This window comes from Berghia stephanieae, chromosome 7, assembly GCF_034508935.2.
Source record: "Berghia stephanieae isolate SIO BIC M18660-M18661 chromosome 7, UCSD_Bste_1.3, whole genome shotgun sequence".
Taxonomy (NCBI): domain Eukaryota; kingdom Metazoa; phylum Mollusca; class Gastropoda; order Nudibranchia; family Aeolidiidae; genus Berghia; species Berghia stephanieae.
Window position 1 is genome coordinate 27,729,363 of NC_088366.1, and position 25,000 is coordinate 27,754,362.

Here is a 25,000-nt window from a genome sequence, read left to right on the forward strand (position 1 = left end):
GCGTATTTGATATGGAGAGAAGGGACAGAAAGAGTGTGGGAGAGATATATATGAGGGGGAATAAGCTCTGTAAACAATCTGCCCATTTTATATTGTTTCCCAAGCCCATCCTTGGACGATTCATGATGTGTCCTGGGCTATATAATATATCATGTTTATAGCTCATCACCAAATCACTCAATAAGGAAAAATTAAGAGCCGTGCTACAGAAGAGAAATATAATTCTCTAGACGGGTCCTATCGATCCAAAGCAAACTACGAGTGTTCCAGGCTGTATTTTCTCTGTGATGACAACATTGATATCATGCCTGTGCTAGAATGCTAGAATACCACCGTTCTCTGGGAAGGGCCGGGGGTGGGGTGGGGAAAAAAGAAAGGGTTTTTTTTATTTTATATTTTTTGTTTTTTTTTTTTTTTGTTTCTTTTTTTTTTTTTCTTTTTTTTTTTTGGGGGGGGGGGGGGGTTGGTTTTGTTTGTTTGTTTTGTTTTGTTTTTGTTTGTTTTTGTTTTTTTTGTTTTTGTTTTTTGTTTTTGGTTTGTTTGTTTTTTGTTTTTGTTTTGTTTTTTGTTTGTTTTCTTTTTTTTTGTGTATGTGTTGTTTTTTTTATGTTGGCCAGAAACTCGTTCTTCATGTATATATCGATTTAAAATAGCCCTCAGTTTGCCAAAATCTTTCATGAGATGAATAGGATATTGGTAATTGAATTTCAGGTCTGAAATGTGAAAATAATTTAAATTGATTTTTCCAATTGAAAAGAATGAACGGAATCTTCAAAACAAGATTATTCAAGAATCAAAATGTGTGGATAAATCTAGTTTGTTTTCATTTTGAATTTAAATTTCGGAATATAGAACAAAAGCGTGATGTAAAAAAAACTGGTTTCAATCTCAATGGAAGTGTAAATCCACTCTAACGGATGACTGGACACATGCCTTGTGCAATTGATCCTCTAGTTTCAGGGTGATGGCAACTTATTTTTTTAGTCTAAATCAATGAATGTCGTCAATAAAGATCATCCACTCTAGTTCATTTACGCCCCGTCATCGATCCTAAAAATCTGCCTATAGATAGTATGCGCTTGGCTAAGAAGCTCATAACATTACCATCCGGAAGTATAACAGACCAACACACAAAACTGTGTGTATCCATGAACGTTTATAGTCAGGTTAATACAGTTCAATGAGCATTTCTCATAAACGCGGATGGCAAAAAAACAATAATAAAAGACCTGATTGACGTCATCTTCGAACTATCTATACCCTGACACTTGAACCCGCCAGGACGATGGCTACGGTTAAACAGACGATAAACGTTCAAGGTTACATATTGTCTTGTGTGTTGGTCCGGATGGCAATGTTTTGAGCTTCTGACACAAGCGCATACTGTCAAGACAGTTCACCAAAACAAAATACCGGGTTGATGTGAATGGTAGGTGTGACCTACCGCCTTAAAACTTTTTTCGGGGTGATTTTAGATGCTAAAAATAGAATTTGTAGGCTTGGGAGTTATGGCATTTTATGTTGTATCGGGTCTTTGTGTCCGTTATAAGGACCAACACACAAAACGGTGTGTATCCATGAACGTTTATAGTCAGGTTAATACAGTTCAGTGAGCATTACTCATAAACGCGGATGGCAAAAAACAATAACAAAGACCTGAGTGACGTCATCTTCGAACTATCTATAGATACAATGCGCTTGGTTAAGAAGCTCACAACATTGCCATCCGGAAGTATAACGGACCAACACACACAACTATGAGTAACCTTGAACGTTTATAGTCTGGTTAATACAGTTTAGTGATAATTACTCATAAACGCGGATGGCAAAAAACAATAACAAAGACCCAAGTGGCGTCAACTCCGTTCTATCTGTTGGTCTATTATATAGATAGAACGACGTTGACGTCACTCAAGTCTTTATTATTGCATTTTGCTCACAACATTGCCATCCGGAAGTATAACGGACTAAAACACAAAACGCTGTGTAACCTTGAACGTTTATAGTCTGATTAATACAGTTTAGTGAGAATTAGTCAAACACTTGGATGGCAAAAAACAATATCAAAGACCTGAGTGACGACATCTTCGTTGTATCTATATCACAAATATGTATGGCTCATATAAAATGTGACCTTTCGTTACAAAATGGTAATATGTCGAGGGTTGGGGTCCAGATGCTGAAATTGAGGGTAAATGATAAGACCTGTCGTCCAACAACAGTATCATATCGGAGTGAACCAGAAGTCAAAAAAGGCGTTTTAGCGCTAAAATACAACAATTGGGAGATGTCTAGTTTTATCAATTTAATAACTTTTTATCAAATTATCTTCAATAAAACATAAACATGATCCCAAGCCTACAAGCTTTCAGGGAGTCCGATGGCTCAGTAGGTAGAGCACTCTCTTCATACGCAAAGTGCAGTCGAGACAGCAGTGATTCAGTAGCCGGGTGTGTTAGATCTGGCGGAAAGTACTTTGCGACAGATTAGCATCCTATCCAAAGGGTAGCAAGCAATTTATTTTGTCCGTTCTACGCTTTGGATACAGGGGTGGACTCTGGTCTATGAACCGAATGGCTCTGAAGGATTTCTTTTTCATGGTTTTCATTGTAACTTGAATTTTTATTTAGTGTAATGATTACCCTGACATACCACCGTGCCCTACATATAACAAATTGCATTACCAATTGTATTCAATAGTCTGATGTCACGTCGCCCAGCAACGGCGGCCTTCGTGGTTCTAAACAAAGAAAATCGGTACTTTTTATTCTTCATGCTGGCTAGAACTTTCCATATGTCTTGTGATCAGATTTATAATGTCTTTTTCCCTCTGGATATGCTCATCCGAAAATATTTCATAAGGGCGTCCGCCATTGTTACCTTAGTTTAGAGCCAGTTACTAAGTTACCATGCGTCGTTACGAGGAAAGTGACGCCATGACTGTTGAAGCCTATTGCATTACCAATTCTAGCTCACAATTACTTACCCTTCTTTCTTTCACCCACTTTGTCCTTCGGTGACAAGAACTGTGGCATTTTTTCTTCACAAGCTTATCCTGCAAGTTGTGCACTTTTTCCTTTGCGCGACGCAAAAAGAAAGACACGGGTTGAACGTCACTATACAAGTCATCATCCACGAAATACGAGTCGTCAGATCTCTGAAGTTTGAGCTTCAGATGGTCCTTTTTTGTTTTTGCAGGGACATCTTTCACGTTTTCAACACTCCAGTCTTTTGGTTTGGAATTCTTATGGTTTGCTTCGTTGGATTTGAATGTCTCGTCAGTGTGATTTGTATCCTGTATGAGGTTTTCTGTTTCGATGTTTGAATTATCACCTCCTCCAAGACATTCGATATCATTTGGACTTGTTGAACTGCTTAAGTTTCTTTTCCAAATACTATTTTCTCTGTTATGTTGACCATTTGAAGAATTGGAACGTACAATGTTACCGCAAGAAACTGCGTGAAGATCTTCATCAAGTGCCCATGCGTGAGCAGAAATTTCCTTATTTGTTTTTACAGAGTTTGATTCTGTTGTATTTATGTTGCTTAAATTTTGAAGATTGTTTTCTTCCGATCTGGAAACTATATTTACTAAATCTCCCTGCCTGTTTATTTTAAAATTATGCATAGTATCGTTTACGTTTTTCGAACTTGTCTTCTCTCTTCTTTTATCGACAACTTTATCATCATCCGTGATCCGAGTATTATCGCTTATTACAGAAACACCATTAGATTCCAATGTTATTATGTCAGAAGTTTTGTCCGCCAATACGACAGGTTCTGATGAGTTATCATGATCCAATTGTGTTATGGCTTCTCGTCCATCCACAACGGAAAGAGAATCAGCCTCTATTGATGGCAAATTAGCCAATTGTTTGACATCCATGGTTCCGTCTTGCTCGTCTTCCTTGTTACGCAGTTGTGCTCGGTCGGAATGCTGAAACTTGGTTTTGTTATTTAGCTTCGGACTAAGCCTATTCATATCCGTGAGATTATTTTCATATTTTTCGTCACATTTCTTATTATCTTTTGATTTACTACTTTCAATTTCATCAATTTCTATTCTGATATTTGATTGTTTTCTTTGGTTACCTGATCTACCACAGTCACACAGTTTATGAATATAGCTTAGACAGTTAAAATTACTTTTACTACTTCTACAACATACTTCGTCATCATCTTTATTTTTACCTTTCACATTATTCTCATCGTGAAGTCCATTATGAGACAATAGTCTTTGTTTAACTTTAATTTTCAATTCAATCGTTCTTATGACATTCGCGTATGAAACTGTAACTGTTATAAAACAGGCACAAAATATGCCAAAGATACCCAGCATATACACTTTAGGTATGCCACCCAAATGCTTGTAAATTGCACACTCTGACGCCATGACGTGAAAAGAGGAAGGATAAAGACACAGTAATACCGATAGGGCAATGGCGCCATAAGATATAAGCTTTGCCGTGTCGCCAGTTAAAGAAGCTACTGTCGGTCGACACACTTTGATATATCTTTCAAAAGCCATCAGGCCAAGTAAAAAACAAGAACTTAACATGGCTGAGAAATTGATAAGTGTTTCCACTCCACAGATGACGCCTTGGAAATCCCAGAGTATGTACCATTCAAGTTCTACTCGAAGATTGAGCCAGGGATGGCATGCGCAGACGATGAGATCCATATATGCGATGAAAAGAATAAACCAATCACAAGGAATCTTGGGAACAGTTTTGTGGTAGATGATAATGATGACGAGGTTGCCAGACACTCCAAAGACGAATATGAGGATATTGAAGATGATATACACAATAGGAACCCAAGAGGGGACGTAGCCCATGAGATAAACGTCTCCGAATAGAAAGATTGCTTTTTCATTTTGAATTGACCCGTTGTTGGTATCGTTTTTGCTGACGACATTGATGTTGTTGTCGCTCACGGTAGAGCTCATGGTGGTGAGATTGAAACCGTCGAAGTTGAAGTTTTCGACAGCCATTGCTCAAGACGACAACGTCAACAAATCCTGAAAATATATAACAAATGAAATAGGATATTGAATTAATTTTGGATATCATTTTTCAGACCAAGACAGAAAATACTTATAATGAAATTATAAGGAGGAAAAAATGGCTCATAAACTGAAACGATACACAAATTTTCAACGTGTCGGCCTTTACTTACTTAGGCAGAGCCTTTCTCGTCAGATCCCTGTTTCCTTCTACCCGTCTGACAGGCCATGCAGAAATAAAAATACAAGAAAAAAATGTCTTTCCCATAAAAATCAGCCTGCCTTGACTAGGGATCGAACCTCAGAACTCCTGATTACCACAGTCCATTTTCTAGCACTTTTCATATAGATCTTTTCCTATGAATAAGAAAATCTAAAGATCCTCCTTTGATGTCAATTCTTGTTGATTAAAGGGAAGTTTTAGGTCTTTATTTATCACCCTGAGAATTGGAGAGAGAGAAAATGAACATTTATAAAACGCAATGTCCACTAAACTTGCTCAAACCGCGTTACCAGGGGTTCCCGACCAACAGCAACACGTAACATGTAGAACGAGACACGACGCCTCTTAGGCGATAATACATTTTTTTTCAGACAGAGAAAACGCTGTTAACGGCCAGGTACTCATTTTACACAAAGGACTCAACTATGAGCCGAGCGGGGCCCAAACCCAGGACCTTCCGATCCGAAAGAGGGTGTCATACCGCTAGACCACATAGCCGCATTAAAGCATTATGAAGCACATTCAATGTAAATGTTGCTGCTCGAAGCTCGAAGAAATAAATAGCAATGTTAAATTGAATGTAAGCTTCAATTTAATTACAAAAACAGATCAAGTGAATGTTTCGGGTTTCCCCTTTATCAATAAAAAAGGATGAATGAAACACTCATTCATCTGTAGTGTTTCATTCATCCTGTTTTGTTGATAGAGGGGAAACCCGAAACCTTCACTTGATCTGGGTTTTTTTGTAATTAAATTGAAGCTTACATTCAATTGCACATTGTTATTTATTTCATTCATACTCCAACCACCGTTGAGTACAGACGACACAAGTTATTTTGCACTTTATTTTATTTGTTTTCCACGTTAATTTGAGTATTGTTGTGCTGACGAAGGGTTTGTACCCGAATCGTCCATTGTCTGTTTTGTTCCCATACGAAGCCTCTCCATTTTCACTCTTTCGTTAGTATTTATTTGAAGTACACTCAGCATGGTGAAACCGTATAAGTTCTCTTAAATAGCATATTTATCTAATTTTTCATCATCAAATTGTGCTGTTGACGACTTTTTTTTTAAGTAAGTGGCTCTTCAGGGCCTCGTGGCCCATGAAGCTGGAGTTTATCCCGGTTTCTATAGCGTGAAACGGATAATAGCACTGTCGGGTGAACAGGAGGTGGGTGGGGGTAGAAAAAGATCTCGACTTCACCTAGGATCGAGCTCGGTCACTTCGTGTGTGAAGTGTGAAGTGAGTGCTCTACCAACTGAGCTAATGGGATGCCCAACCACTTGTTAAATTTGACTAAAATTCTTTCCTTTGTGATATTTCTTTTTCATTTCAAACAGGTTCTTTGGTATCATTGGAAGTATCCTGTCAGGAATCATTACCGACCTCATTATGAGAGGATTTTAAAGTCACGGACTGACGGAAAATGAAGTCATGGCTTTGGGACAATGACAATGTACCGGTCACCGTGTTTACGTAGTTCTGTGTCGATTTTCTGTGCGTCAAAGCGTCAAATAAAACGTCTTGAATATAGTTCGTATTGTTTCATGAGATGTTTGAATTATTCAAATTTCTCGTATAATTAAAAACAAATAAATGTGATGTTTGAAAGATATCTTTGTGTTTTATTTTATTTGCATGTTTGTGTGCTCTATCAGTTTCATGTGTATGTGTGTGTGTGTGTGTATGTGTGTGTAAGAGAAAGAGAGATAGAGGTCATTGTGTGTGTGTTTGTTTGTGTGTATAAGTGAGAGAGAGAGAGAGAGAGAGAGAGAGAGAGAGAGAGAGAGAGAGAGAATCTCATTGAACTCACGACAATGATAATGATGATAATTTGGTGGTGGTGGTGGTGGTGATGGTGGGGGTGATGATGATGATGATGATGATGATGATGATGATGATGATGATGATGATGATGATGATGATAATGACGATGATCATGATGATGATGATGAAAGAAATGTTGGCACAATCTCATATTTCTGACTATAATTTAAGTTTTCTCCATCTAAACCACCGGCCCGAAATAATACCGCGGTTAAGTCTGGTCATTTGAGCGGATTTATATATATATATATATATATATATATATATATATATAATATATATATATATATAATATATATATATATATATATATATATATATATATATGTGTGTGTGTGTGTGTGTGTGTGTGTGATTGTGGGGAGTTAGCTGGAAAAACGTAGAGTGCTCGACAGTTTCTTAGTATGAATTAATTATTTATTTATTCTCACCTCGTGTTTTTACCCATTCTCCAACGATCTCCCTGATGACTCCAGGATAAACGACCTCCCCGATGACTCCAGGATAAACGACCTCCCTGATGACTCAAGGAATTCTGGACGAAACAACGTTGTCGGAGAATGTGTAAAAAAACGAGGTGAGTATCAATAAATGTACATATATATATAATATATATATATATATATATATATATATATATATATATATATATGCGTGTGTGTGTGTGTGTGTGTGTGTGTTTTGGGTGAATGTGTGAGTGTGTGTATGTGACCCTGTCTCAAATTGGTATTATTTAGGTATGGTTTAGATGTTGAAAATTGCATTCCCTTACAGCTGAGAAAATATCACTCTTGCATTAAATTTGTGAGGCAATGTGGTCTTGTGGTATGACACTCACCTTCAGACGAAAAGGTCTAGGGTTCGATTCCAGTTCTGAGATGTACATATACGAGTCCTTGGAAAAGGCTCTTTATTCACAATTCCTCAACGTACTCAGGTGTAAAATGAATATTTTTTTTATCTATCTGAGAAAAATTGTAATATCGCCTAAAAAGTTCATATACATTTAAAGAAATGGATTACATTCAAAATAAGTAGAGGAACAACTAACCGGTGTCGATTCAATGCAAGTACCCCCACCTCACTGTCATACTCGATAACCGGAAGGTTGACACACAACCCACGTGCTAAAAAGAATGGCGTCTATTTCCGATGGGATTTGACGAAGCAAATTTAATTGTTCTATAAAATCATCACAATGTCTAATCAATCTTATAATACACGCAAACCTTCTTCATGTCAATTGTAAACACCATGCAACATTTGATGGCAATTATTGGTCCAGCGGTTTCGAAGCCTTAGTGTTACAAAAATCCAATTTGCCAAGTACATAACAAGATATATATATATATATATATATATATATATATATATATATATATATATATATATATATATATTATGCATTCTTACTCGGACGTATGTAAGCAAACGGTTAACCCCAGAGGACTTAACATTATATGTTTAATTCATGCTATAACGGCAATTATACAATCTTATATTCAGGCTTACTGCCAAGGGGTAGGTCTAGATTTATTGTTCTTAATTTCCCCATCTATTCAAATATGAAAAGTTGAAAGAGAATAAAGAAAAACAGTTGTCTAAATAGTCAACCGGCTTCTGGGAATTTGAATATTATGAATGAGTACTCTATATCTCCAAGCGGAGTTAAGTCTGAATAATATTTACAGGATAACAGCTGTGAATGAGTACCTTGCTAATAAGCACTGATGGATTCTGTAAGATTATTACGGTAGTATTTTTTAAAGTTCGCTAACAGGCGGCAGGTACTGTATGAAATATAAAAATATGGTTCCATATGGTTTGCTAGATGAATAAAGTAAATAATGTGAAGCGCAATGAGCATGGTACTAGTATTTACGTGGAAACGCGCTGTATACATGTTCATATAAATAATTATATTTGATAAAGCCACAAAAGATACTAAGAAATGCGGTTTAGTTTGATACCGAAGGGGTGAGAGTCCATAGAGTATTCAACCCACAAATAAACTGTTGATCCTACAATTTGTAATGTACAAAAATGAATTAACAACTTCACACACACAAAATACAAAACACGGACCGTTTCGGGGTCCGAAACCTTCTTCAGTCAATAAAAAAACAACTAAATCGTTATAAAAATCACTCTAAACCCGGAAAGATGGTAGAAAAAAAGGCATTTGGCACACTTAGTTGGTAAACAATGTCGAGTTCGACTAGACGTGTCAATAAATACTTTTTTTCTGCGGTCCGTCTGGATTCAAAGTGATGTAAACAACGTTTTTACTTGTTGAGGGGGGGGGGGGGTATCTTATTATAGGCTAAAGACGGGTTTAAGATGATACGTTCCTTGTTTGATATTCTATTCTTTTTTAAAGCTGTTATATTCTTTGTTTTTATTCAATACTTTTTACAATCCGCTTCTTTTAATAGCTTAGTAGTCACAGTGAGACTTGTATAGCTGGCATTGTGTTTGTGACGGGTGAGTTAACTGTGACCATGCGTTCTTTCCAATAGATTGGTATATAGTCCAAGCAATTCTTATTGTCAATTTGCCGTTATAGAACCCTAAGATAAGTCCATGCGGCCTTAAGGCTTTTTGTAATAATTACATATAAAATCTAGATTTTCTCTCTCTCTCTCTCTCTCTCTCTCTCTCTCTCTCTCTCTCTCTCTCTTTCTTTCTTTCTTTCTTTCTTTCTCTCTCTCTCTCTATCTCTCTATCTCTCTCTCTTTCTTTCTTTCTTTCTTTCTCTCTCTCTATTTCTCTATCTCTTTCTTTTTTTCTTTCTTTCTCTCTATCTCTCTCTATCTCTCTCTCTCTCTCTTTCTTTCTTTCTCTCTCTCTCGTAGTCCTTCACAGCTATTAGGTTTGTCCTGGTTTATAGAGTGTGAATTAGACAATAGCAATCGCTTGCTACCATTTGGTAGATACCATCCAATGACGGTAGTCTATACCAAAAAAACTTCCGCCAGATCTAACAGATCTTACCTATTGCTGCTGGGCGAACAGAAGGGGGTGGGTCAGAAAAAAAATCTCAACTTCACCCAGGTTCGTCTCGATCCATTTGCCTGTAAAGCGAGTGCTCTACCAACTGAGACATCGGGATCCCTGGAGATTTTATATCAGATATATAATATCACGAACTCCTTACAGAGGAAACTAAATTGACGTGACTCAGCTCTCTGTTATTGTTTTTAGACAGCCATTTTTATGATAAGTTCTCACTAAATTACATCAATCAGACAAGAACATTTAAGATGACACAATAATTTGTATGTTGCTAAATTATATCCGGCTGGCGGATGTTTGATTATTTTACCTAAACGCATAGCATCAATATTTTGTATGGACACCTTGGGACACTTCCGTCTCAACTTGTAATTACATTTTGAGGAAAACCGCAAATCCAAAATCAGATTATTCAATTATTCACCGTGGACTGATGATGGACCACTCTCTCTCTCTCTCTCTCTCTCTCTCTCTCTCTCTCTCTCTCTCTCTCTCTCTCTCTCTCTCTCTCTATCTATCTATCTATCTATCTCTCTCTCTCTATGGGTGTGTGTGTGTGTATGTGTGTGTATCATTATGTGTGTATGTTTCCCATTCTCATGACCGTAACCTTCGTAGAGGAGGCAAGAGGGCAGCTCCATCCACAGACCAGGGCTCCAACAGACAGTCTTCGCCACCCAGTCCTGTCGTGGCCTTCGGCCAAGGGAAGACTGGAATCACCCAGGCGTCAGCCGCAATGCAGCGCCGCAAAATGAGCTTGGGCGAGGTGACTTGCTCAAAGTCACACGGCGCAGCGGCGGGTGATCGAACTCGGTACCTTTCGGGTACGAAGCAAAAACCCTATCGCTGAGCCACTCTGACAAGTAACATCTGAGTTGTAAGTCATAAAGATAGTCTAGATCGAGACAAAAACATAGAGACGCGAAACTTCTGAAGTGGCAATAGAACTATGATAACAGACTTTGGGCATCTATGTCGTGTCGTGTCAAGTCGGTAAACATCCTCTCGCTCATCATAATGTTTATGTATAATACAAATAAAATTTGGCACGGGCTTTGCACCTTTCTTAATTCTGTTGGGTGTTTTTTTTTTTTTCTCACTAAATTCTCTCAGTCTGATTTCTTTTTGTGTATTTGTACGATTTATATTAATAATAATAATAATAATAATAATAATAATAATAATAATAATAATAAATGTACATTTATATAGCGCTTATGCCGAAGCTTCGAAGCGCTTCACATTGACCATCAGTAAAAAAAAAACATTACACACTGCAGATTCGGACATACGAACAAAAGCTCACACGCATCCAATTACACACACACACACACACACTTTCACACACACACACACACACACACACACCCATATACACGCTGTACATAAATATATTATTCACACACACACAAACTAACATATATATATACGTGTGTGTTTGTGTGTGTGTGAGTAATATATACATACGTGATGCCAAAACGCTCATAACATCCGCCATCCGGATGTAACTTACCAACACTCAAAACTATGTGTAACCTTTAACGTTTATCGTCTGATTGATATCCTTTACAACTGAGTATGGTGATAAAATTCGAATGATGAGCCTTTTCCAATGACTCAACTTTGAGCTGCTCACGGCGGAACTCAAACCCGTGATTTACGGGTCACAAGCGGAGTGTCATTCCATGAAACTACAAAAGCCGCATGATGTAAAAGTAAGTAAAAAAAGGCAAAAAGTTGTTTGTAATTGGAACGCTGTCGTACCAGCACACCAATAAGTAGTCACTGGAGACCAGTAAAAAGCGTTCAAGCTTTTCATGTGATACTTTGGCCAATTTACCTCTCCCATTTCTCTTGTCCTAATGGAAAATTTGATTGTAGATTGTGCCCCCCCCCCCCCTCTCCCACCCCGGCCACCTCAACCCCAACCACACCCCCAAACTAGCTAGACAAAGAAATCAACCAAAATCTCGAAAGATTCGTGACTTATCATCTCAAGCCGGTATTATAATCCAGGTAATTTATAATCAAAATTATGAAAGTTGGAACAAAATAATATGTTTTATCGAGAAGAATAATCATCGTATTTTAAGGTGACTACAACTGGTATTGATTAAATGCAATACAATACAATACAATACCTAATAAGAGCTAAATTAGGCCAAGAGTGGCATTTTTTGCTCTGTCACGGTGATAAAAAGACTGGTATGCATTAGTATGATATATAGGGTATCACTTATAAAATAAACATAAATTAGTCATCAAATTTAAATTTAAGTTGATCTAATTCCTTATCAACACTTCTTAAAAACGTTGACAATAGGACTCAATAGTCTGATGTCACGTCACATAGCAACGAGCAGCTTGGGTCTAAACAAAGAAAATCGGTACTTTTTATTCTTCATGCTGGCTAGAACTTTTTCACATGTCGTATGGTCAGAATGTATAAAATTCAAAACATGAGCAAATTTATAATGTTTTTTCTCCTCTGATACTCTTTTATGCTCGTCGGAGAAGTACTTCATAAGGGCGTCCGCCATTGTTCCGATAGTTTAGAGCCAGTTACTAAGTTACTCTGCGTCATTACGGAGGAAGTGACTACACGACTGTTGACGCGTATTCTCACAGTTCATTCACGGGAGTTGGAGAGAGGTCCAAAGTTCTGCGATTCTGACAATTATAAAAGAGTGGGCATGTATTGAGGTAGAACACCCGTCTTTGAAGACCCCACCTCATGTTGACTTCAAACCCACATATTGGAAAAACTCTTTGTAATCCAAGTTGTCAATCCTGTGTACGATCTTGTAAATTTGAATAAGATCACATCTTAGTCGTCTGTACTTTAAATAAGGAAGTGAAAGCCATTCCAATCGTTCCTTATAAGACAGATAATACAATTCAGCGACAGATTCGTGGCCCTCCTTTGGACTTTCTCCATGACCATGCACTGTCTTTTATACATCGGACTCCATATTCAATTCGTATACTCCAAAGCTGGTTTCACAAAAGTCTTAAATGACGTTAAAAACATAGTACAATCGAAATGAGGGAAACTTCGCATTATAATTCCAACCAACTTATTTGCTCTTTTAATTATACCACTAATGTGTATAGCAAATTTGAGAGTGGGGTCAAATGTCACATCAAAACATCCTCCTCTGAAAACACTTCAATCAAATATGTAACGGGGGAAAAAAGCAAACAAAAATAAACATAATATCAAAAATTATATAGATAGAATGCGCTTGGCCAAGGAGTTCACAACATTGCCATCCGGAAGTATAACGGACCAACACACAAACTCTGTGTAACCATGAACTTTTATAGTCTAGTTAATACAGTTTAGTGATAACAACTCACAAACGCGGATGGCAAAAACAATAACAAAGGCCTGAGTGACGTCATCTGCATACTATCTATACATAGAATATGTGAGTATCTTCAACACCAAATGAAAGCATGTATTGGTTCTACCTGACGTCACTGAAAATGGGCAATGACCAAGACCGACGTATGCTTATTCTAATTTGCAATTCAATACAATTTACAATACCCAATAAAAGCTGAACTTGACCAATAGTGTGACCTTTGGTGATAAGTAACTGATATACATTAGTATGCTATTTGGTACAGGATATCAATTTAAATCAAACATACATTATTCATCAAATTCAAATTTAAGGTGATTATCTAATTTTTAATCCAATTTGCCAAGACACTCTTACTGCCGGACACACACACACACACACACACACACACACACACACACACACACACACACCTATTCTTCGTCCTCTGGAAAAAAACATATTTTAAAGTTTGGCCAGAAAACTCGTCCTTCAAATAATATCGATCGATTTAAATGACCCTAATCTTGGCAAAAACTCTCAAACCTGGAACTTCACATGAGGGTCATTTAAATCGATCGATATTGAAGGACGAGATTTTCTGAAGTATGGGTTTTTCCAAAGAACGGCAGAATTTTCATATTTACTCTAAAGACTTAGATTTGATGCTCGGTCTTTGACAAGTCGAGGGGCCGAGGATTGAATACAAGTTGTATTGAAATGAATGAAATGTGTTTTGTCAGAGACGGCAACTCTAGATCTTATAATTTGTTCTTAAGTACTCAAGTGCATGCCTATCATCCGAACCAATCAGTCCCACAGATTCTAAGCATTACTCGCAATTTTGACACAAGCCGTCGAAATAAATTGATGCCGTGCGTTTAGGTAAAATACTGACAACATATGCCAGCCAAATGAAACATACCATCGTCATCATCATCATCATCATCATCATCATCATCATCATCATCATCATCATCATCATCATCGTCGTCATCATCATCATCATCATCATCTTCAACACCACCACCACCACCATCACCATCACCATCACCTACCTAGCTTTGAGGTAAAACCGTTTGCTAAAGCATAACATTGAAGTGAACAAATGTATCCGTTAAAGGCTCCATACACGCACGGTTTTGATAGGCGTCCGAACCACGATCAGGCAAACCGGGGTGAAAACGCAATGTGTGTGGCCAAATACCTGGCCGATAAACCTAGGTACGGTCCATCGCTCGCAAAGCCCGCTTTGCTTAATATTTTTCGAGGCGATCGGCGATCGGGGGCGTGGCAGTATAAATAATTGGACAATTCTTTTCGGATTTTCGCTGTTTTGACGTCAGATTCATGATCAGCGTCGAATTTACAATAGGTTTGATACCAAGAACTATGTTTTTACTCCAAAATTGATGAAATTAGAAATAAATTTTACTTAATATTGAGGCTATTTGGCCGACAGAACAGGGCCCCTCCCTGTTTTGTGATGGATCAAGTGGTATGACTCTCGCTTTCGGATCGGAAGGTTCAGGTTTCGAGACCCGCTCTGAGTGGTGCAGAGTTGAGTCCTTGAAAAATGCTCTTAACTCACATTCTCTCACCGTACTCAGGTGTGAAATGAGTACATGACCGTTCGTTGTCTTTGTTGGGAAAAAAATGTCCCATCGCCTGACAGGCGTCATGTCTTGTCTTTCAAGTTTAATATTGCTGTTGCCTTGGGACCCCTTGTAAAGCGATTTGAGCACGTGGATATTGCGCCAAATAAATGCTGTGTTATTATTTTTTTAAATAATATTTTTATAAATGTTGCGCCAGGAAGAGGTAGATGGCAAAAGTTTCGTTCATACAAAATAAAAAATAGTTTTCATGATTTTCAATGTAATGATATAATAATATGCCAGTTCTTTTTTTTTTTTTTTTCCTCCTCACCCGTTGTCGCGACATGACGGTCGACCTTGACACAGACATTTGGGATTGGCAGATGCCAAAAAGCCTTGACTACGTGATGACAGGGGTGGGCATTGTAACCCTGAATTATAATCTACAAACAACGCGCCCCCCCCCCCAACCCCCCCCCCCCCCTAAAAAAAAAAAAAGAGCTGTGTGCGTGTGTGGGGTGGCGGTGGTGGTTGGGGGGGGGGTGCGAATGCGAGTAGTCCCGAGGAGTACCCGTTTAACCTGCCACGGGAACACTGTCGATTTGTTTATAAATAAATAAATAATAATAATAATAATAATAATAATAATAATAATAATAATAATAATAATAATAATAAAAATAATAATAATAATAATAATAATAATAATAATAATAATAATAATAATAATAATAATGACGATAAATAACACATCTTTATTGTCCACAAAATGGAAAAATTTCCGTGGTCTACGTTGCTTTTAAACTTAAATCGGATTGTAAATGTATGGATGTTATGCGTATTGGAAAAATACTCACGACATCTCCATCGGGGTATAACATATTAACACACAAAACTGCAAACGCGAACGTTCATTGTCTGATTGATATAACTTAGTGATAAGTTAATTATAAAATGCTGTCTAAAAGCAATAACAACGGATTGACTAACGTCAAATTCATTCCTTCTATTGATGCTCTGTGTTAAATTAAAATACTCACAAAGTCCGCCAGCCAGAAATATCACTCCAGCCCAAAGATCTACATGGAACCTGAACGTTATAGTCTGATATATTTTAATGAGAACTAATCATAAAAATGGGTGTCTAAAAACAATAACAATGAGATGAGTGACGTCAATTTGGTTCCTTTTATAAATATCCAAGAGTTTTACTCACTCCATCCGCTCTCTCCTCCTTCAATACATATGAATCTATTCTCTCATCACTTTTTTGTGCGGCTATGCATGTGATCTTGTGAAATGACACTCGCCTTTGGATCGGACGGTACTGGATTCGAGTCCCGCTCTGAGTGGCGCATAATTGAGTCCTTGGAAAAGGCTCTTTACTCGCATTCTCTCACCTTGTTCACTATTAAAATGAGTACCTCGCTGTTTACAGCATCGTCTCTGTCGGGAAACAATTGCAATATCGCTTAACAGTCATGTCTCGTCTAACATGTTTTTATGTTGGCCAAAGACCCTTATAAAGTGATTTGAGCACCTTTATTGAATATAGCTTTATATATAGCGCAAGTAAATTTTTCTCTCTTTCTCTTTCTTTCTCTCCCCCCCCCCCCCCTCTCTCTCTCTCTCTCTCTCTCTCTCTCTCTCTCTCTCTCTCTCTCTTCGACATGTTAGATTATTATAGCTATTGCTACATATGATGCGAATATCTTGGACGGTTATTGATGCTATGAGTTTAGGTAAAATGCTCACAACATCCACCAGTCGGAAATAACGTACCGTCACACAAAACTACGAGTAACCTTGAACGTTAAAAGTCTGATTGATATAATTTAGTGAGAACTAATTACCAAAATGACTGCCTTAATACAATAACAAAGAGTGGAATAATGTCAATTTCGTTCCTTCAACAGTCTAATTGATATAATTTAGTGAGAAGTAATCACTATTGTGCGCAAGACGAAAGATAGAATAACAGACAGTAACTGGGATCGTAGCCTCACTATTAATTAAAATTTATTTCTAATTTCACCAATTTTTGGAGTAAACACACAGTTCTTAGTATCAAACATATTGTAAATTTGACGCTGATCACGAATCCGACGTGAAAACAGCGAAACTCCGAAAAAAAATGTCCACTTTTTTATACTGCCACGCCCCCGATCGCCGATCGCCTCAAAAAAATATCTCCCCGTATGTGGGCAAAAATCATCTGCGATAAACGCAGGGATCGGGTCACAGCGATAGGTCATCCGTCCCGCTATCAGCGGATGTCGGCGTTTATGGGGGGCTTAAAAATAACCCTTATAATATTATTATTACTACCTTGGCGTGGCGTTAGATGGGCTGATAATTGAAGCTACATCGATGGCGACTTCTCGCTGTCTTTTACTCTCTTTAGTCATTTCCGGTAAGAAGGGGAAGCTTTTGAGTTTGAAAGATTTTTTAAGTAATCCATAATAATATGGGTTAGAGAAATCAGAACTCGGAAGACATTTGGAGATATTTTATACTCTATGCCGCTTTGTAGTTTTGTGGTATGAGACGACCCGTCTTGTGAACGACTTGTTTCCCCGGTACAAGTCCTTTTTTATCATTTTATTACCGAGGTCAGATTTAGATAGTGTGCGCTTTGCTAAGAAGCTCACAGCGTTGCCATCCGGAAGTATAACGGACCAACACACAAAACTATGTGTAACCTAAAACCGATGAAAAAGAGCTCAATGCAGGCATCTTCAATTTTTCTATTGAACTGAATAGGTAGACGTCATTGTAGACACACATTCCATTCAATTGACCATCCTATATCTATTAATAATTGATGCCATTGTATTAACACCGCATCAATACTCGGCAGTGGCTCCAGGACGTAATGCAATCCAATACACAAGTCTCATTCAGATCGTTGATGGTCACTAGATGTCAGGCATAGAATATGGTTGATGGACAAGTTTGGTTCTCTAGATAGGCCAACTGCTTAGGCAAATATGAACATTGATTACATGCATAGCGCATCTCCTAGGATGGATTTGGCATGCATCATACCCTTCCCAATGTTTCATTTATTCCTCCAGCAAGCCATATTATGGAACCATATTATTTCCATTTCATACAGCACCAGTCGCGTGTTGGGCGAAACTTGTCCTTCACACATTGATTAGATCGATTAAAATTTCCCTCATCTTTTCTAAAAAATATATCAAAACTTGGAGTCTCAGGATTGAGTTTTTTACAAGATGAAAGTAAAACGCTTTGAGCACATTTTAGTGAATATTGCTCTATATAAAAGCTTTAGCTTCTTATGAAGGTAATTTTAATTGATCAATATTTGAAGGACGAGTTTTCTGACCAACTATTATTTTATTGGGTTTTTTACATATTATGGCATATACTTGCTACAAAAACACACCCCCCCCCCCTCCACAACCCCACAAACACACAAGATAAATGTTTTAACAAGGTCGTCCTAGGAAAAACAGGGAAGACTTTTTGAAAACTTCAACTTTATATAGAGCAATGTCTAATAAATATGCTCAAAGCGCTTTACAAGGCGTTACACGCCAACAGCAACACTTCACATGTAAAACGAGACCTGACGCCTATAAGACAATATTACATATTTTGTTTCGACGATGGCAACGCTTTTGCCAGTCATGTACTCATTTTACACCTGAGTAGGATGAGAGAATGCAAATAGAGAGATTTTCCCAATGACTTAACTCGACAAAAACGTCAGCACAAACATAGGACAGCAGTTCCTGAAATTAATTGATACACACTTTCCAAAAAACCACAAGCTACATAAAATTATCAACAGGAATACCATAAAAATAAGCTACTCGTGTATGCGCAACATAGAACAAATAATTTCAAGCCACAACAAAAAAATATTAATAAACCACCGACAAGAGCAAAACCCACCCACCAGAAAATGCAACTGCAGAAATAAAGAACATTGCCCGCTAAACAAACAATGCTTAGAATCAAGTTTAATTTACCAAGCCACAGTCACAGAAACTAAAACAAACAAACAAGAAAAATATGTAGGACTAACAGAAAATAATTTCAAAACAAGATACAACCTCCACACCTCAACATTTAGAAACACTAACAAAAAAACATCCACAAAACTCAGCGAACATATTTGGAAATTAAAAGACAACAAACTAGACCACAACATTTCATGGAAAATTTTATCTAAAGCAACAGGATACACACCAACATCAAAACAATGTAGCTTATGCCTGGAAGAGAAATATACTATAATCAAACACCCTCATGAAGCCACACTCAACACGAAAAGTGAGATGTACGGAACGTGTCCACATCGAAGGAAGTTCTTGTTAATCAACTTTAAACCGGAACCACTTCAAGAAACAACAACAGTCAACAAAACAACTCAGTCCTGACGATGGCAAATTAAGCCTGAAACATTAATGTAGACTGTCTCAAACATTGTGGTAAATATATTTTTTTAAAAATAATAATTCCCTCCATTACTACATGTCGAGCACTTTTCGTACCATATTTGTATCAAACACGATCCAATATATATATATATATATATATATATATATATATATATATATATATATATATATCCCTCTATCTATCTTTCTATCTATCTATTTATCTATCTATCTATCTATCTATCTATCTATCTATCTATCTAGCTAGCTAGCTAGCTAGCTATCTATCTATCTATCTATCTATCTATCTATCTGTGATTCTCTACTGTTGAGATGGGTTAATAAATGTGACCCACAATTTCAAATAGGCGTTTTCTCTGTATAAACTGCAGATGCTGGAGAATGGTGTATCACCAAAAAAATAGGAAAATTAGGTAAGAATTAGATGCTTTATTTTGAAGAAGGATAATCGTAGAGTTTACTTATCTTATCTTATAAAGGGTTAATTGGAATAATTTATTCTTCCAATGACTTATACATGACATGATATTGAAATAGTCTTAATAAATCACATTTGTTTTTTTTTGATTATGACAAACATTAATTATATTCGTACCTTTTTGTATTCAATTCTTTGTTGATCAATTTCTTAAATTGGTGAAATATTCAGTTGTTTGTTGGTTTGTTTTGTGGTTTGTTTTGTGGTTTGTTTTTGTTTTGCTTTTTTGTTGTTTTTTTTTTTGGATTGTTTTGTTCTTTTGAGTTGTTTTTTTTTTGGTTTGTTTGTATTTTTTTTGTTGATGTATTGTTTTATTTTGGTTTGGTTTGTGTTTTTTTTTTTTTTTTGTTTTTTTTTTTGGGGGGGGGGGTTGGGGGTGTTTTGTGTGTTTTTATTTTGTTTTATGTTGTTTTTGTTTTTTTGTTTGTTTTTTTTTGTTTTTTTTTGTCTTTTTTTTTGGGGGGGGGGAGAGGGTGGTTGGTTTCAAATTTAATGCCATTCCGAATTTTAACAATACGGTGTACCTACCAGATAATTTTGTCTAAATTTAGTTTTTCACCCTGAAAAAAAATATATTTATCACCATTTTACTATAAACGACCGAAAAAAAACTTCAAATCATTTAAACTCTTAAGTTCACTTTTCAAAAACAGATCGTCGAGACATAACACCAGAATACGACAAAAAGACATAAATGTATTTCTGGAGTCAGTATTAAAAACAGTTTGAAAAGCACTCTGTCAATGGCCATTGCAAACACCTTATAAATGTTTTGTACTGAGAAATAACAAAGAAAGAGAAAACAACAGCAGTCATAATCAGAATACTAAAAAAAGAAGTATCCAGAACCCGATCTGTTCAATATCTGCCATGTCAGATTATGGTTCTAATGGGACATGTCCCTCATCCCCCTTTATTGACCTCATGGTCGTGCTCTAAGAAAACACCAATTTTTTTTTAATTTTGGCCAGAAAACTTCTACTTCAAATATCAATCGATTTAATTTACTCTCAACTTATCAGTAAGTCTTAAAACTGGTACTTCAGAAAATATCTCAACTTTGGACTTTTGAGCACGATTGGGGTCATTTTAATCAATGGATATTTGAATTAAAAGTAGATTTTCTTGCCAAAATGAAGAAAAAAACAACGTGTTATAAGCACAGTATTTGCTGTGGATCTTGGGCCTGACCTTCTACTGATGCGATAAGGACGTGGATAGAACTGACCCTCTGGTCACATCCTTTCTCCATGTGTGGAAGTCGATAATAACATGTAGATTATATACTATAATATCAGGTCAAGAAACATATTCTGATATCGATTATACGAGTAGAAGGCGTAGGCTTTTTAGAGGTTGGATTAGGCGTTGGTTTTTGTTCGATTGTTTATTAGTTTTTGTTGTGCTTGTTTTGTTTTGTTTTGTTTGTTTTTTGGGGAGTTTTTTTGTTGTTGTTTTTTTGTTATTTGTTTTGTTTAATGTTTTTGTTTTTCTTTTAGTTTTGCGTTGTTTATTGTGTTTTTTGTTTTTGTTTTTTTTTTGGAAGTGTTGTTTTGTTTTGTTTTGTTTTGTTTGTTTTTTTTTTTTTTGTTTTTTTTTTTTTTGTTCTTTGTCACCTCACCCAGCACATTTTGCGCCGATGTGCTACAGCAGACGCCAGTATTTTTCCAGTCTTAAATTGTATCAATGTCTAAGACAAATACTCGTGGATGAATAAATGAAGTTTTATTATTTGTGTATTTCTTGCCAGCAAAGAACGAATGAGTACCTAAGACAGTGACATGGTATTCAACGATTACAATAAAACAACCACCACGACGACGACGACGACGACGACGAAGAGGATAACGACGAGGACGACAACACAAGGAGACGATTTCTAATGAAAAGAATTCATTAGAATGATTATTTATTATCATTGCCGACAGCCCTCTTGACCCTCGTCCATCATCCTTAGTGACCAAGAGATAGAATTACTGATAAACAGCATCCGTTTCATGTAACGTGGGATATATCAACTATGTTGCCATGGTAACAGTGCTAAAGCCTTCCATAAATCCCTTTGAATTATTACTATCTACACTACACAGATAATAATATTCAAGGTCTGAAGTTTTTCTTTGACAATGTTTATAATTTGGCCATAGAAATAAGAATATTTTGACGGTAACCCGGTTGAAGCGCAATTTAAAAAACGGAAGTTATCAATACGTTATATTTCTCTTCCATGAAAAGAATAGCTGTATCTAAAAATTAATACCACTGCTAATTTGAATTCACATGGTACCCGGCCCATGATGACGAAGTTTATCAGGGGTTTCATAACTTTAAAATAGCACTGGCTAGTGCTAGGTATCTCTTGGATAAGATTCTAGTCTAATGCAAAGATTTCGTTATCATTCGTGTCAGTGCATGACATAATCAGTCGGGATGTGAACATTTTGGATTTGCAAATTTCTTTTTTTAATTTTAGTCTTTATTTGAATCAAATCGGGAAATTTTTTATGAAGTTATGGTCATATATATGGGAAAGGTATCCAGCAACTTTTCTCAAATTTTATACTTCTTTAACTTGACTAGCTATTAAAAATATTTAGAAGCGAAATTAAGCTTTTATATTTCCCGAAGATGTACAAAAAGGGTTGATTTAATCATTTATGACAAGAACTCAATTTTGATAAAAATTGACCTTCTAACTCGACTTCGCAATATCTCAGTTCAAACCTTCTCATCATCCGACAGATAATGTCATTCACTGTAACATTTAATAGACTCAACTGCCCGACGTAGAATATAACATTTTTTCACGGGTTAGGATTTATTAAATGAGTTATTTTTATCGCAGCAAACAACTCACCCCAAAAAAAAAAACAACTATATGTATTCATACGCACCAAAAGATTATTTTAGATAGCCAATCAGCAGTATTTGATCCAATAAAATGAGTGAAAATATTCTGCAATAGTTGAATAAATTCTTTATTTTCAACCAGTATTTAATTCAATTAAATGAGTGAAAATATTCTGCAATAGTTGAATAAATTCTTTATTTAACGGGTTCGAAGCATTATTTAACGATTACATTTTTATTAAGAAATAATAGGGTTTTCTAATGGGGGGGGGGTGGAAAAATAGATGATAGTCTTCTACGTTTGACACCATGTCGACTTGATATCCAAGAACGTACCAAAAATCAACAAGTAAGTCATTTACAAAAATAACTTCGCTTTAGAGTGTTCTATAAAATGTCAAACAAAAATTGGAAAATCTAACAATAAATTATTTATTTGGTTATTTCCTGTAGCTAAGAAATTACATCTTTTAGATGCACTGAAGAAATATAAACTGATTCGTTAATGGAATGAATTCAGTGGCACGTTTAAAATTGCGCAATATCGCGCAATATCCACTAAACGTGCTCATACCGCTTTACAAGGGGTCTCTGGTCAACAGCAATACGTAATATTTAGAACGAAACAGGACTCCGTTATTACATATTTTTTCTGACAGAAACAACTCTGTTAATAAACGGCAAAGTACTCATTTGACCCCACGTTTACCCATCAACACTACAGCCAGATTACCTTCTTTGCTACAGCTATGAGAGAAATAAATTGGATTGGAAGAAGAAGAAGAAGAAGAAGAAGAAGAAGAAGAAGAAGAAGAAGAAAGAAGAAGAAGAGAGAGGAGGAAGAAGAAGAGAAGAAGAGAAAGAAGAGAAGAAGAAGAAGAAGAAGAAGAAGAAGAAGAAGAGAGAAGAAGAAAAGAAGAAGAAGAGAAGAAGAAGAAGAGAAGAAGAGAGAGAAGGAGGAAGGAAGAAGAGAAAGAGGAAGGAGGAGATGATGAGGAGGAGGAACGAGGAGGAGAGGAGAAGAGAAATAGGAGGAGGAGGAGAAAGAAGAAGAGGAGGAGAGAAATGAAGAGAGAGGAGAGGAAATATGAGGGAAGAGGAGGGATGAGAGAGGAGAGGATAGAGAGGATCGGAAAACTAATAGGATTGTGTTTGTTTATGATCTTAGGAAAATTATATAATCTTATAAGATTATCTATACAAACAGTTCGAACGGCTTACTCGCATTTTTATGATTTTATAATTATCAAATAAATGATTTTGAAATAAATCTTCAATTTTCTCTCGTAGCATCAAGTACGATCTTTCTGATGAAAACATGTTACCAACCACATGAAATCGGTATTTCGTCACAGTGAATGAATCAGAAAACGAACGGGAAGTTAAAGCATTTCACTTTTTAGCTGCTTTAAAATTCTTATTCTCTCGTTTTAATATTGAAAAAAAACAAAACATGTTGGCACACGTCTCACATTCATTTCTGGATATAAATGCTATATTTATCATCTGAATTGTCCCAATGTATTACTGGTTTCGGGAGGAGGATTATATAATGTGACTTATTGTCTGGAAACTGTATTTATTTTTCGGGGGTGACTAAATTGCTGAGAATAAGACGAATTTATAGTCAAAATTATAAAACTTCGATTAAAAAAAAAAAAAAAAAAAAAAAACAATAATATATTCTACTGAAAAGAATAAATCTATTTCTTTAAAGTATAAAAAACCTTCAAATCTCTGATCATTTTAACTGTTCTGCATCTGGTTCAGTCCCGACATAATACCGTTTTGAGACAGTGGGTCACATATCGTTATTCTATGTTAAGTATAGGGATTATTCTGCCGTACTTTGAAAAGAAAAAAAAAACAACAAAACGTAAATAGAATTTTGGCCAGAAAAGTCGTCCTTCAAAAATCGATTGATTAAAATGACCATCATCGTGCGGTTATGTGGTCTTGTGCGGCTATGTGGTCTAGTGGTATGACACTTGCTTTCGGATTGGAAGGTCCTGGGTTCGAGCCTCGCTCGACGCATAGTTGAGTCCTTGGAAAAGGCTCTTTACTCATATTCTCTCACCGTACTCATGTGTAAAATGAGTACCTGGCCGTTAACAGCGTTGACTTTGTCTGAAAAAAATTGTAATATCGCCTAACAGGCGTCATGCCCTTCCTACATGTTTAGTGTTGCTGTGGGCCAGATACCCCTTGTAAAGCGCTTTGAGC

At 36.5% G+C, this 25,000-nt stretch overlaps 1 protein-coding gene across 1 annotated transcript in view; it reads right to left on the minus strand.

Annotated features, from left to right (window-relative positions):
* The window catches only part of LOC144976980 (uncharacterized), a 57,994-nt gene that overhangs the window by 10,406 nt on the left and 22,588 nt on the right, over positions 1-25,000 (minus strand). Inside the window, exon 3 of the mRNA XM_078921637.1 lies at positions 2,987-5,020. Within this exon, the coding sequence (XP_078777763.1) occupies positions 2,987-4,993 (2,007 nt within the window). The 5' untranslated portion in view covers positions 4,994-5,020. The remainder of the gene's footprint in view (positions 1-2,986; positions 5,021-25,000) is intronic.